This window comes from Larimichthys crocea, unplaced genomic scaffold, assembly GCF_000972845.2.
Source record: "Larimichthys crocea isolate SSNF unplaced genomic scaffold, L_crocea_2.0 scaffold537, whole genome shotgun sequence".
Classification (NCBI taxonomy): domain Eukaryota; kingdom Metazoa; phylum Chordata; class Actinopteri; family Sciaenidae; genus Larimichthys; species Larimichthys crocea.
The window spans coordinates 126,647-141,411 of record NW_020857021.1 but is presented as its reverse complement, the minus strand read 5'-3'; the positions used below and the strand labels follow the sequence as shown (position 1 = coordinate 141,411).

Genomic DNA, 14,765 nt, shown 5'->3' with positions numbered 1-14,765 from the left:
AATTATGTAATTAAGATAAACTGTTGTGATATTTCAGTAGATTAAAAAATTACACTTGAAGAATTTTAAAAGTTATGAATAGTTTTGGGTTCCGAACCCCTGAATGTGGTATGTCCCACACAATGTATACAGTATAACATTATAAAGACTTTGGTATGGTCCCACGTACAGTAATGACGCCTATCCCTTTAAATGCCATTTGTAAACAAATATGGCCGCTACACAAACCGCGCAGAAAACGCCAGAAACTGCCGATAAAGATTCACATTGTTATCGATAAACTGTAGGACTGTCGAGCGGTGCGAAATATTTAAACGATATAAAAACTACAAAGTTCACATTTTACTACTTTTCGGCGACAAAGAGTTGTCGCAACAACCGACGTTTCACGACAGCGAAGGTTGTATTCGATTGGACGTTGTGTGCCGTAAACCGTGTCGGTCAGAGAACGCATGGGACTGAAGTACGCGGCGTGTGTGTTCATCTAACACGTGAGTAACACACTGTAACTCTTTTATACTTTGTTATTGTTCGCGGTAACTGTCCGTGTACACCATTGATAGTGTGAAAATATCTGCAGACGTTCGTCTTTTTAATGCTATGAGCTAACTAGCTGCTGAAGAAGTACCCGAACGTTTAACACCAGCAGAAGCAGCGACAGCACAACAATCCAAATAAAGACATGTACGGCATCAAAATGGGAAATTAAATGACTTGTTACCAGTAAAAGTATCAAAATAATTTGTGTTATTTGTGTTACAAGCACAACCGACAGATGGAGTGGATTAAAAGAACTACATTTTCATTTTGTCAAAATCTCGTGACGTGGATACACTGAAGAGAGAAATAGCATCATGTAGAAATTGTACGTGATTACGTGTACTTTTAACACTCACTGCTGTTTTAGGTTTTGTGTATAACCTGCATATTTATGTCTTGCTTGCAGGTCTTTAAATAATTTCTCCCCGGGATTATTAAAGTATTTCTGATTCTGATTAATGTCTTAAACATCACACATTTAAAGTCATTACATTTGTCTTACATTTATATATTTGTATGGGTTGTTAATCTATAATGCAAAATGCATAATTGTGTCTGCTTTCTGAAGCCCAACATGATATGTATATACAACAATGATGCTCTGCAAATGTGGAAACAGTCTTGTTCTATAGAAATCCAGCTCCCTTCGTACCAACATTCAGACAAAAACAAGTTAAACTTTCCTGCAATTGTTCAGATATTTAAGTATAAGATGCGTACAGCAGTGTAAAACCATGATGTTTGATGATGTTGTAATGTTTCATTGCTGCAGACACTTTCAGCTTAAGTAGACTTGCTGCTCAGCCACCGTCGCAAAACTTTTGGTGTGTACATTTTTGGAGCCCAGATTTCTGATCACTCGTGTGTCTGTCTTTCTGCTCTGTTTCATGTTAGGATGGAGGCGAAATCCAAAAAGCCCTTTTCCCCTAAAGGTGGAAAGAAGCTCACACAGAAAGGAAAAGGTAAGCTTTAATCAACATTAACCAGCTGTGTGCGCCATCCGCGTCAATGACGCCTGACGCTCTGTCTCGCTCTGTCCAGATTCCATAGGGACCAAACTTGGTGGAAAACCAGGCGGTAAAAAGCCCTTTAAACCGTACAACAACACAGAGAGGAAGGGCAGACCGTGGAAGGGTGGAGATGGTGACAAAAAACAACAGAAGTTTGCTTTCTCCAAAGCCGGGAACGGACCACAGAAGAGGAAACTGCCACATTTTAAAGGGAAAAATGAAGAAGACAGCGGTGAAGGTGAGAAACGGTCTGCTGCCAAGTGCTACATGTCACATGATGCTGAACTTAAAGTAACAGAACACACACAGATTGGTTATTTAGTTAGTAAGGATGCACAATAGGGATTTCTTTTCAGCCAATGGCAATAAGATAATTAATAATATTTCATCAGTTACATTTTTTTGAATAGTAAAGTTTACCTGGCCAATCTAACTAAAGGAAAACAGTGACTCTATCTTTCTCTGTTGCTCCGCTGTACACCTTTTAGTGCCTCTTCTTCCACTGCCCGCATTCAGCCTCAATCTTTTCTTAATGATCACTGGTGGCAAAACATATTTTTTTATTTCTATTTGTGTGTGTGTGTGTGTGTGTGTGTGTGTGTGTGTGTGTGTGAGTGATCAGGTCCGGTGGCTAAGAGGACAAAGAAAGGCGAGTTCAAGCCAAAGTCGAAGGAGCTGTCGAAGGAGGATCTGAAGAAGAACAGACAGCAGAGGAAGAAAGACCTGAAGAACAACAGGCAGCAGGCAGAGAGGAAGGACATGTTCCAGATCATCTGTCAGGCAAAACGAGTGTGGGGAGACCTCAGGAGGTAACACACACACACACACACACATACTACAGAAAAAACTAGCTGAGTTTGTCAGGGAGTACTGGTAACAGTTGATGCAGTGCTGTCCAAAGTTAGACTATCTGCTGTTGTCCATGATGGATACGTAGCTTCCTCACACAAGGAGCAAACATGGACAGTCTTTAAAATTCCTGTTGTTCTGCTGCCTGCTCAGATGACGCTGTGTGTTTGTCAACAGGAAAAACTGTGACAGTGACTTGAAGAAGAAACTGATGAAGGAGCTTCATGATTTGATCCGCGGGAAAATCAAACAGGTGAGTCTACTCTCTACCTTTTCATCCATTTACTGCAAACACGGCAGACTGAGCGTTACTGGGGGGAAAAAAAGGTCAAACAGTGTGTGACCTGTTCCTGTAGGTGGCGCTTCTTTGTTTTTAATCCCACTTGCAAGTTAACAGCTGAGATTTAGGAACATAGAGCCCGTAATAAAAAGAAGTCTGAATGTTGAGAACACATCGCGGTGATGTTGATGTTCTAACGGTGCCTGACTGCTCTCCTGCCTCCAGATGGCGTTTGCTCACGACTCTGTGAGAGTGCTGCAGTGTTTCATCCAGTTTGGCAGCCACGAGCAGAGACAGGAAACGTTTGAGGAGCTCAAAGGTGAGCAGAAGTTTGCTTTCTTCATCTGCTGCTTTTTGAACCGTCTGTTTATGTGTGTGTGTTTGTCTGTGAGTCCCATGTTGTACACTCGCGAGTGTTCAAGTTGGCAGCTGTGCAAGCATCGCTGTGTAGAGTTGCTGTCTTACTTTCAGCTGATCTAGAAGTGAAAGGACAGGATGAGTCTGAAAAGTAAACCTTAGAGCTGCAATGATTAGCCAATGAATCCGTCAGTGGACGGCTATTAAATTAAATGAATCAGTTGTTTGTGAACAGGAAGCTCGTCAGTGAGGTGAACCGTTCACATCCAGGTCACGTCATCGGCTGACTCTGTAGTCCACTTCCTGTTTTTTTGTTTTTTTTTTGTACAGAAGCTAATTACCAAACATAAACTGTCTGCGCTTTGTTGTCTCTCACAGATGACGTGATTGGTTTATGTAAGTCGCAGTACGGCAGACACGTGGTGAAAAAGCTGCTGATGTACGGGTGAGTCCGCTCTGATTGGTTTCTTCTTCTCCTCTCTTTTAGCAGATGTCCAATCAGCAACTCACAATCTGCATGTTCAGCTCTCTTTATTTTTATTAGGTATGTTTTATTAGATTAGATCAGGCTCTCAGGACTTGTTGATCTTTAGTTTGGTCCAGTCGTTTCAACAGTGTGTGTGTGGACATATTTCCTCCACAGGAACAAGGAGCTGGTGGCGGCTGTGATGCAAACATTTAAAGGTCACGTGAAGTCGATGCTTCGCCACGCCGCCGCCTCGTCCATCATCGAGTACGCCTACAACGACAAAGCCGTGCTCGCACAGAGGCTCATGCTCACTGAGGAGCTGTACGGGAACACCTTCACCATCTGCAAGGTACACACACACACACACACACACACACCCCCCTACATGCATCGAACACTTCTTAACATTATTAGACCATGATATTTGTCCATGTCATGGTGCGACTCTCTCCTAATGTTAAATATGATGTGTGTGTGTGTGTGTTCAGTCATCAGTGTGTAACACCATTGAGAAAGTTGCAGAGGGGAACCCGGACAAGCTGAACAACATCCTCGACGAGATGAAGCAGATTCTCACACCCATGGCCCAGAAGTAAGACGAGAAGACAAAAAAACTTGATTATTCTTATCTCATACTGTTCTACTATTTTTTGATAGTAATAACTTAACAAACATAACTTATGAATAAATGTAAGAAGCTTTATTTTATCTACTTTTTTCCCCTTCATCTTCCAGTTTCCCTTCTAACTAAATATTTGAATGAATATTAATTTTTCCATTCACATTTAACCCATGCTGTTGCTGCTGCTGCTGTTGTGTTTCAGAGAACAAGTGATCAAACACTCTTTGGTCCACAAAGTCTTTCTGGACTTCTTCCAGTTTGCGCCCGACAAACAGAGAACGGTGAGCAGCTCTTTGACCTCACACAATGCTCTGTAACTACAACATATTTTTATCACAGCACATTTCACCAGTGATGATCTTAAAGTTCAATGTGCTGTGAAATGAAACAAAAGAAAGCAAAAACCTCAGCAGAAATATCGGAGTTTTTGACTGTAACACGCTCCCTCTCTTTGTGAGCAGGAGATGATCGAGTCCATCAGAGAGTCGGTCGTCTACATGGCTCACACACACGACGGAGCACGAGTGGCAATGCACTGTCTGTGGCACGGGTCAGCCAAGGTGTGGATGCAGACACACACACCACAGCACAGACACAGGACACCGCTGTAGCCAGACACACAGTCTACCAATCATCTACCAACAATCTATTGTCAGGCACATTCAAGCAATATGAAACATACAAACATACAATTATTTGGAATATAGAATGATCCAAAGGTACAAGTCAAGGATAGACACACTGTACTAACATGGAAAGTGTAAAATGAAGACACACTCTAGGTACTACAGAGCCAAAGTGGTATGGCAGGTATGAAGTGTGGATAGTGCTGTCAGCAGTTTATTCGAGCCAGAAAGTTCTTGAATATACATGTCTCTGTATTACCTCAAAACATTTCGCCTTTCAAAAGCATGAAATGAAATAAATGTCTGGTGTCTTTGTTTTCGTGTTTCAGGACAGAAAAGTCATCATCAAAACTATGAAGACGTACATGGTGAAGTTTGCCACGGTGAGTTCTCAGTGCTGCTCCATCATTCAGTCATAGAACCAGGCTGTGTGGATGTTTTTGGGTTTGTGTTAGTGTTCAGATCAGAGGAAATGTGTGTAGAAATATCTGAGCTCCAGACTTCATTAGTTGACTTGTTTTCAGACCATTTGAACTTGTGTGACTGACTGAATGTGTCCACAGGGGGAGTTCGGTTACCTGGTTCTTCTGGCCATGTTCGACTGTGTGGACGACACCAAGCTGGTCAAACAGGCCGTGCTCTCAGTAAGTCTGACGTCATGTCGTCTGAAGATGCTTTTGATTGATTTGATTAAAGTGTTTATTTCGAATTTGCAAACCAAAATGAAAAAAAAAGAAAAGTAAGGCAAAACATTTAAACATAAGTCATAGAAATACATATTCTATATTCATATAAACTCCCACCCCAAGCCTCCTTGCATCTTGTTTGGATATACCTGATACTTTATAGATAAATAAAATATATTCCTGACTTTGTGTTACAAAAAATCTACAAATACACACACATGCATGAAGAGAAACAATTAAAAAAAACAAAACTAAAAAAAACAAAACAAAGAGACAATAACCTCATAACACTTAGTGTTACCCAACTCCTCAATGCTCAATGAGACTCAGTGAAAATCCTGAGTATTTAAACAGTAACTGCAGTTTTCCCAAAAATCAAACATGAGGATGATGAGTGGGTTATGATCATCAATTTGATGGTGTGAGAAAAGTGTCTAAGACTCTTGTCTATCCTGCGTCTCACCTGTTCAGGAGATCCTGACATCTCTGGAGGAAGTCATCGGCAATAAATACGGTAAAAAGGTTTTGTTGTACCTGCTAAGCCCCAGAGACCCTGCTCACCTGCTGCCGGAGATCATCAAGGTGCTGGAGCAAGGAGACGGAAACGCACACAGGTAACAGCTGTCTGTGTGTGCATGTGTTTGTCTTGATCTTCCGCAAAAATCCTGTTGTAGCTAAAAAGAATGAACGAGGCTCAGAATGAACCGCGGTGACGTCGCTCCTGTTTCTCCCTCTCATCAGTAAAAAGGACATGGCGCTTCGGAGGAAGGAGCTGCTAGAAGTCGTCTCCCCACCACTGCTGGAGTATCTCCGTGACAACGCCGCCACCATGGTGACAGACAAGGCGACCAGCGTCACAGTCAGTGACATCTTGGCATCAGCGTGCGGGGACCTGCAGCCCGCCATGACGGCTGTGGCTCAGCTGGCCAATCAGGAGTTGTTACCAGGAGGGATCAGTGGACAGGTACGGCGTGAAAGTGAACAAGATTATGAATGTGATTTGAGGTCAGTTTCTTCTGAAGTGGTTGACTGTTGGGCGTCTCGTTTGAACTTTTTTTCTGCTGCAGCTTCACATGGCCGAGCATCCAGCAGGACACCTGGTGCTGAAATGGCTCATAGAGCAGGACATGACACTAGCAGAGGCTGGCAAAGAAGGTAAACAAACACACAGGACTTAGTGTGTTTTACGCTACAATGTGCTAGCTGATGTTGTGGTGATTTTGTGTTCACTGAGGTGTTTTACATGTTTGAGCTCATTTATTTCAGATGACAACAACTTTAAATTACTGCTGTCCCTTTTCTAAAATCATTCCATCAGTTTTCCGGAGAGATGCGTGACCGTGTAAAATGATTCAATGACCACACAAGGGCGCCGACTGCTGTGTTGATGTGGCCCAACTTCCATCAAATTGCATTGAAACCATTGAAGTTTTTAAGACAAAGACAACAAAGTTTAAAAAATCTGAATAACTTCAGTTTTTTCTTTGTCCTCCTCTCTCTCCCTCTTTGTCCTTCTCCCCGTTCATGTCGGCTTCACTTGCCCCCTCAGAGCGGTTCGGCAGGATACTGGTGGACACAGTGGGAACAGACAACCTGAAGAGCTGGATCAAAGTCAACAGAGGAGCCATGGTGCTCTGCAGGTCAGTGTACACACACACACACACACACACACAATATTAAAACATAGAGCTCCAGTCAGGCTTTGAGGTAGAGGTTACCTTTTTTCAATAATTCAACACCAACATTACTGTCACACAGTAAACAATAACAGATGGAACAGAAACTTGCTGTCATCATCACCAGATCAGTGTAGGCTGCTGACTATGAGCTGATATAAATTAATTAATTTAACCTGCCAGGCTCAAAAAATCCAAATAAATATTTAGTTCTCTGTACAAATCTGTCTGTTGTTGTGTGCAGCCTCCTGAACAGCTGTGACAAGTCTGTGGCTGCTGAGGTGAAGACAGCGCTGGAGTCCATCAAGTCAGAGCTCAGCAGCATGAGCAACAACAAAGGAGCTGAAATCCTGCTGGAGAATCTGAACAAGTAGAGACGTTTTTTTTTTTGTTTTTTTTATTTCAAACAAACCGGTGATGTCAAACGCATCACTTACTGTGCAGCAGTCCAGCCTTTCTCCACAAAACGCCTACAAGACTGCGAGTATGTGAAGCTGCAGATGGGAACATTTTCAGGAAGTGGATACAGCCTGTAACCTTCAGTCCCTGATGGAAAAATGGATGCAAGTTTGTGTGGAAGTGTTGACAGTTCTATGTGTTAAAAATAAAATTAGTGTTTGGAGGACAAAGTGATGCTACGTGAAAACAAGGTTAAAGCACACAGACGCTTCTGGTGGGCTTTTACAAAACATGAATCCTTAAATTAATAACTTCAATAAACCATCAATAAATGCTCAGCTGGTAAAATAAGAACTGCGCTCTTTGAGCTGCTGAAAGCGAAACATCTGCAGGAAGTGTGAGACCACGGCTTCATGCAGAATAAAAACTGCTGAATAAAATTTAACAGGATGATTGTCAGAGAAGAAAACTGATTAAGTTATTAAGACAACACGTAAACATGCAAATGTTGAGCTTTTTGCATCTACTGCAAATGAAAATAGAGCAGATCATAAACGAGAGACTTCTTACTAACATATAACACAAGAACATTTGAGAACAAAGGCCTGCAGTTGAGGTAAATGAGGAAAAAACTGTTTGAGGATTTATGGGATACAAACAAAGGCGCTTTACAGGGTCTGCTTGCCCAAATCACAGAACACATCGCCGTCCTCTTTATGATTTCAATCCATGCAGATGGTTTTCAGATTTCTGTGTGAGTCCCTGTTGGTCAAAACAGAGACAGAAATCTTCAAATCAGTGACTTGTTCCAGTCAGTCCTGAGTAACTGTTCCATCCTGCTTCAGATTTTTTTTGTAATATTTTGTACCTTGTGAGAGAGAATTGTATCAGCTAAGAAGAATAAAGATTATTATGAGGACTTTATTGTAACTCGTACTTTTTAAATGGCTTCAGCAGTTTCTCAGTAATCTGTTCACTGAGAACTAACAACATACTGTGTTTGACAGTGAGGGCTCTGATGACTGGAAAATAAGAGCTGCACAGCTTTATGATGACGTGATAAAGAGACATAGGTTTATTATTAGAGAGAGAGCGATGCGTGGGGCAGATAAACATCATCCAGATGTCGACTCTTTAACTTATGATTTCCATCGGGCCTGGATTACTTGTGAGCTTTAGAGACTAATGGATCAAGTGTGGATGGAGGTACAGACCACTTTAGCAGAGATGTATGTAGATTCACATACCTTTGTCCCAATGCATGCTGGGATAGGTTTAACAGGAATAAACATGTATAGAGGATGGACAGACAGATGTCCCTTAAGGAAGAATACGTTTTTGACCTTGGATCGGAAGTCCAGGCAGTTTGACCAGCGTGACTCCTATCCTATCTATCCTCATCCCAGCATCTAATGGGCTGTCACAGAGTGTGTCAGGTTTGAAAATCTACAACATGGCTCACATCAGGCGGGCAGTCCTCAGCTGAACGACGTCCTCGCAGCATTCGGCCAACCTCTTTGCGGCCCTCTTGGCGAAGTGCACCTTCCCACGGGCCTTGGCGACGGCGGTGTACTCGTGGGACTTGAGCGTGGTGTAATAGTCAGAGAACTTGTTGTAGAGGATGGAGATGGGCATGCCGTTGAGGATGACGCCAAAGGAGATGCAGGCAAAGGCGAAGAGACGGCCCAGGTTGGTCTCAGGGAACATGTCGCCATAACCCACTGTGGAAATGCTCACCTGAAGGACAAAAACCAGAAAATAGCAAATATGAAGAATTAACAATCAGACATAGACTCGTGGTACTCAAACATGGACGTAGGGAAGGAATTTACTTTGGGAGTTTTTTTCCTCAGTGCTTTTCAAACAAATTTAAAAACAGAAAGTTATAATATATCACATTTTATGTCATTTCTGGCTGACATTTTTTCAGCAAAATTCATTCAGTGTATTTATAATCTGTAATTAACTCTCTGTATTGTACTATTCTTCGCTGGTGGTGGAGTCCACCATTCTTCTGCTGGATTCAAATTTCCTATATATGTAAGAGAGATTCACAGGAGACACAGCTGTAATAGAGAAACATAGGGTGAAGCAGTCACAGGAAACACAATGTAATCTGTATTTTTAACAGTGTAGGTGTTTAAGGAGGGTTTTCCACGCTCAGAATTCTGGGATCTGTATCATCGACATGTTAACATGTCCAGAGATGGTTTCTGTTCTTGTTTTTGAGGTTTCTGATGTATGTTGAAGTGTTCATTTTTCCTGATAAGTTAACGAGTCATTTGGTGTTGACAGACCTTATTCACAGCAGCCATTTTGACATGAAATTGGGTGTTACCAGTGATACTAATTAAAGTTTTCATTCCATTCAGGTCAGACAGAGTCAGGGTACTGCTGTGGCGCACGGAACCTTAAATAGTATCATTGGAAACACCTGACCTACTATTTCATGTCGGAATGGCCGCTGTGAGTCAGCAGGTGTGTAGGCTGAACTTAAATACCACTGCACCAACCCCACACATCACTGTTGTGTACATTTTTCACCGGCACCAGATGGCGGTGGCCTAATTTTGCCTTAATGTTTGCACAGTATGAGATAGAAAGGAAGCTGACTGGCGGCTTGTTTGAGTACACATTTATGCATTTGTCCACTCACAGCGGCCCACCACCACGCCTGCGGCATGGAGGTGAAGTTGGTGTTGTACGCGTCATGCTCCACAGTGTACACCATGGCTGAAAACATGAAGATTCCCATGCCGATGAAGAGGAGTAAACAGCCCACCTGCACACACACACACATTCATGAGTCTAATATGTATCTGTACATATAGGCCATGCTGAAAATCTAAAAAAGTTAGTCCTCTGTTTTTTCAATCCTATAACTGGCTTATTAGAAGTTGTAGACCTGCTGGTAGCACTGTCTCAGTGTGAAGCCGAAGGCTCTGAGGCCTGTTGAGTGACGAGCCAGCTTCAAGATCCTGAAGATTCGCATCAGACGCATGATCCTCAGAACCTGACCCACCTACAGAGGAAAACAAGAATAAATCTAAGAGAGACACATCTAATAATCTCTTCATCATATTTCCCATTAGCCCCTTCTTTTACCTTTCCGACGCGTCCGACAGTCTCGATGTCCCCCGAGTGCAGGTGCATGTCCTCGTCCTCGAAGCACTCCAGGATCATCTGCAGGTAGTGCGGCAGGATGGCGATCAAGTCAACGGTGTTCAGCATGCTGCGTCCAAAGCACTTGAGGTCGGGGGTGGACACCAGGCGCAGCAGGTACTCCAGGGTGAAGAAGGCGATGCATAATGTCTCCACGTACTCGCCGTAGAATCTGCCGCTGAGCTGGCCCGACGCCGTCTAGAAAAGAAAATAATCTAAAATAGTTCTGTTTGCTTGAGATCTTACTCCTGTATTCAAATATATTGAATCAGAATGCTCTTTCCCAATGACATTAAAGGACCATTGAGTGTTTGTGCATGATTCTGCCTATTAGTAGTTTGTTAAGAGTACTTGATACTGCCAAAACAGCCCTGACCCGTTGAGGCACTGACTGCACTAGACTTCTGAAGGTGTTGCACCAAGACGTTAGCAGCAGTTCCTTTAAAGTTATGGAAGTTGCGAGATGTGGCCTCCACTGATCGAACTTGTTTGTCCAACACATCGCACAAATGTGTGATTTGATTTAGATCTGGAGAATCTGGAGTCCAAGTCAACACCTTGACCTTGTTCCTCAAACCATTCCTGAACCATAATGTGCCATGGCACATTATGCTACCGTTTCCATGAAGGGTGTACATGGTCTGCAACAATGCTTAGATACAGTAGGTGGTACATGTTAGGGTAACATCTTTATGAAGGCAGGACCCAAGGTTCCACAGCATCACACTGCCTCCATCAGCTTCTTCCCATAGTGCATCATGGTGCTATAAGTGATGCACACACTGGCAGCCAGCCATGTGTGTTATCAAACCAGGTCACCCTCTTCCATTGCTCTGTGGTCCTGTTTTGATGCCCATTGCTGGCGCCATCAGCATGGGCACACTGACTGGTTTGTGGCTATGCAGCTCCACATGTTACTAAGTGTAACGGATCGAGTGTTCTGACACATTTCTGTCAGAACCAACTATCTTTCACTCCTCACCTGGCCCTCTTGCTGGTTCACTGCTTTCCTTCCATCTATCAGATCAACTTTGAAGACAAAATGTTCTTGTGCCGCCTAATATATCCCGCCCACTGACAGGTGGTACACACACCTTGTACTGCATCTCCTCTACAGTGTTGAGCGTCATGGCAACCAGCGAGACCAGCACAAAGATGGATGAGGCGACCCCCATCAGCTTGGCAGTGACCGAGGAGAACGGCTTCTCCATCAGGTTCCAGATCTTTCTTCGGGTTGGCCCGAAGGCCATGCCATGGAACAACGCCTCGTTCTCCTCCATCTCCACCTGGACAGATGTAATACGTAACTTTTATAACAGAACACCCATTAAGTGTGACGCAAAACAGTAATTCATAAAAAGTAAATATATATGTCCGAATATATAAATGTAAAACAAAACTAACTAAATGTCAAGAATACACAACAGGGAAGAAACTGGCACGACAAACCGCTTCGGCGTGGGATCTCTGTGATGGAAACATCTGTCCAAATCTGTGCCAAGAAAAAGCTTATTTTCCACCCTCCATCTGTCAAGATGGTGGAGCGGAGCTGGGTTTATAATGTAGGTCAGACAGACTGCCAGCAGATTACAAACAAATTCCCACAGGTGAAGATAAAAAAAAAACAAACACATAAAGCGCTTCACTGGTTCAACCAATGAACCAATGAGGTGATGAAGTTCTTGACATTTTCATTTTAAACATGTGAAGCCTGGAGGGAAGAAAAGTAATAATCAGTGCCACAAAATACTAATTCATTATAAAGTTCACAAAGATTAGGGCCTCCAGTGTGTCCTGCAGATTATCCAGAGTTAACAGGAACTGACTGATTCAGAGATGTGTAACCCACCTCTGCTATCAGCTGTCTTTGTATTTTCAGCTGCTCGTTCAGCTCGTCCTGCCTCTCTTCGAAGGAGATGCGGCAGCAGCGTCGACTGTTTTTGATCCTGACGCCCCAGTAGTTTATCTCCTCCAGGAAGTTGCGAGGACACAGCTCGTCTTTAATGCACAGCACTCCAGTTCTGGTGGAGAGGACAGAGACAGGAGAACAGGGTCCAGATTGTCTCTCAATTGTCTCACTCTACTTTCTTGTATGACTATTTGTATACATATTTGTATTTCACCTGTAAAAGTTGAAGATGTTGTGGAAGATTTTAGGGTCCCGGTCAAAGAAGAACTCGTTGCTCTGGACGATGTAGTCATCACACAGGTCCAACTTCCTGCTGTGGTCGCTGTAAATGGCCAACCGTCCGATCCTTGTCTTTGGATACCTGACAGCTAACCTGTAGGGCAAGTGGTACACCTGCAGAAGAGAGTACAGTGACATATATTATAGTGGAAAAAGAATTTAAATGAACACTAGAAAGTTTGCCTTTTGATTAAAATGCTGATGTCATCAACCAGCTCAAACTACAGAATTATATTCAGACTTATCTCCAGTTAATAAAAATCTAATTATGTTTTGATATTCTTATTGATTAAAGAATATAAAGTTTATCCAGCTGCTGTTACTTTGCTTTGGTCTGGTTTTCTTTGTCAAGCAGGATGTTTGTGGTAGACGTTGAGTAGAGTTACCGTTCCTCCAACGTTGATGTTGAGAACATAGTGTTTGGTTGGAGAGAGCAGCAGACGGGAGGGAGACACCGGCAACCGATCCTCCTCCTCTTCATTTTCATACTCGGCATAAATATCATAGATGTCTCTGCCCAGATCCTTCACAAACAACACAGAAACCTCATGTTGGTAAATTCAGAAGTTTAAAATAATAGTTCCATGCACCATCTTTTAAAATCTTTAGACAAACAGGAAGCTTGATCCAAACTGCTGGTTTTCAGTGTTAAACAGAGGACAGTGCAGTTGGAGGTTTTACGGTTAGTGCCAAAAAAGATTTTTAACAAAGCACACAGTTAAACAGACTTTTTTAATGTATGTTGACCCCGTCAGTGCATAGCTCTGCTTGTGTTCTGGATCCCTGACTGCTTCTCCAGCCTGGAGGTGAGCTGACCACCTAACACACGGACTATACTGAGTACATCATACAACTCCACTTCAAGAAACCTGCATTCAATATTAATCAGACAACATAAAGAAGTGATCAAACTAAGCCGAGCAGCTGAGATTAACTGGGAATATGTGAACTGAGTATGAAATAGAAACATCCTGAGAAATATGATGAAGAAAAGGAGAGAAAATTTAAATCTGGAGAGTTGAAATGTGTTCAAATCTGTGATATTTACTCTCAGAACAAAACAAAATCCTGCAAGAGCAGTTGACTGCAACAGCAACAAAAACTGTGAATAGATAAAAAGTCCTGACCTGCATGGAGCTCCATGGCTTAACAAAGGTGTTGCTGAAGTCCAAGTAGTCATCCGGTTCTTTCACTTCCTTAGTCCGGTTGCCGGGCTTGTAGCTGGGGAACAAACTCCGGCTACGGACTCTGAGTCTGGTCAACATGTTCACCGCTGAACAAAAACTAAAAATAATGACCCTGCAGGGAGAAACATCCCAGCAACAAACACCATCTACCACTCACTCACCACACACACAGCTGGCATCTTGTGAACACACACACACATACATGACGAGAGCATGAATGAGTAAACATACATGCAAGGTCGGAAAATGTTTTCACACAAATTCAGATCAGGTCAACGTACACACAGCTGACACACACACACACACACACACACACACACACACACACACACACACACACACACACACACACACACAGAGTAATGAGGTGGGAAGTGACTGTCATCATCTAATGCAGCTGGCTGAGATGATCTGGGTGCTTAAAGTTTTAAATACTATTATCCTCTTATGCATGTCTTGATCTCTCTCTCCTCCCACTGATTCCAACATCTCATAACTTTACAAAACTGACATCATAAATTAAGTCAGAGGACTGTGAGGCTGCTTCCAGCTAAATTGTGCCAATATAGACAATGTTATATGTTATAAGTAATTTAAACTATGGCACCCTCTATTCAACATTTTAGCTGAGCAAGTAAGATTCACACTACACACACAGTACAGTTTGATGGGAATGTATTGGCAAGGGGACTACATACCCAACTTAGATACAAT

The 14,765-nt window shown here is 42.7% G+C and overlaps 2 protein-coding genes across 2 annotated transcripts; one reads left to right on the top strand and one right to left on the bottom strand.

Annotated features, from left to right (window-relative positions):
• The first annotated feature begins 239 nt into the window (after positions 1-239).
• Positions 240-8,433, top strand: pum3 (pumilio RNA-binding family member 3). Its single transcript, XM_010750768.3, has 18 exons — positions 240-491; positions 1,435-1,502; positions 1,582-1,788; positions 2,173-2,359; positions 2,577-2,652; positions 2,905-2,998; positions 3,415-3,481; positions 3,680-3,854; positions 3,994-4,097; positions 4,330-4,408; positions 4,589-4,687; positions 5,083-5,136; positions 5,317-5,397; positions 5,911-6,053; positions 6,181-6,403; positions 6,507-6,594; positions 6,989-7,079; positions 7,360-8,433. The coding sequence occupies exons 2-18, from the start codon at positions 1,436-1,438 to the stop codon at positions 7,487-7,489; spliced, it is 1,965 nt and encodes a 654-aa protein (XP_010749070.3). The 5' UTR covers positions 240-491; position 1,435; the 3' UTR covers positions 7,490-8,433.
• A 108-nt stretch (positions 8,434-8,541) lies between these two features.
• On the bottom strand, positions 8,542-14,073 carry kcnv2a (potassium channel, subfamily V, member 2a). The gene is made up of 9 exons (XM_019256921.2): positions 13,992-14,073; positions 13,251-13,388; positions 12,800-12,978; positions 12,526-12,697; positions 11,771-11,962; positions 10,620-10,874; positions 10,420-10,536; positions 10,171-10,296; positions 8,542-9,251 (listed from the first exon to the last, which is right to left on the bottom strand). Exons 1-9 carry the CDS (start codon positions 13,995-13,997, stop codon positions 8,973-8,975), a joined length of 1,464 nt encoding a protein of 487 aa, XP_019112466.2. The 5' UTR covers positions 13,998-14,073; the 3' UTR covers positions 8,542-8,972.
• Between the last annotated feature and the right edge of the window lie 692 nt (positions 14,074-14,765).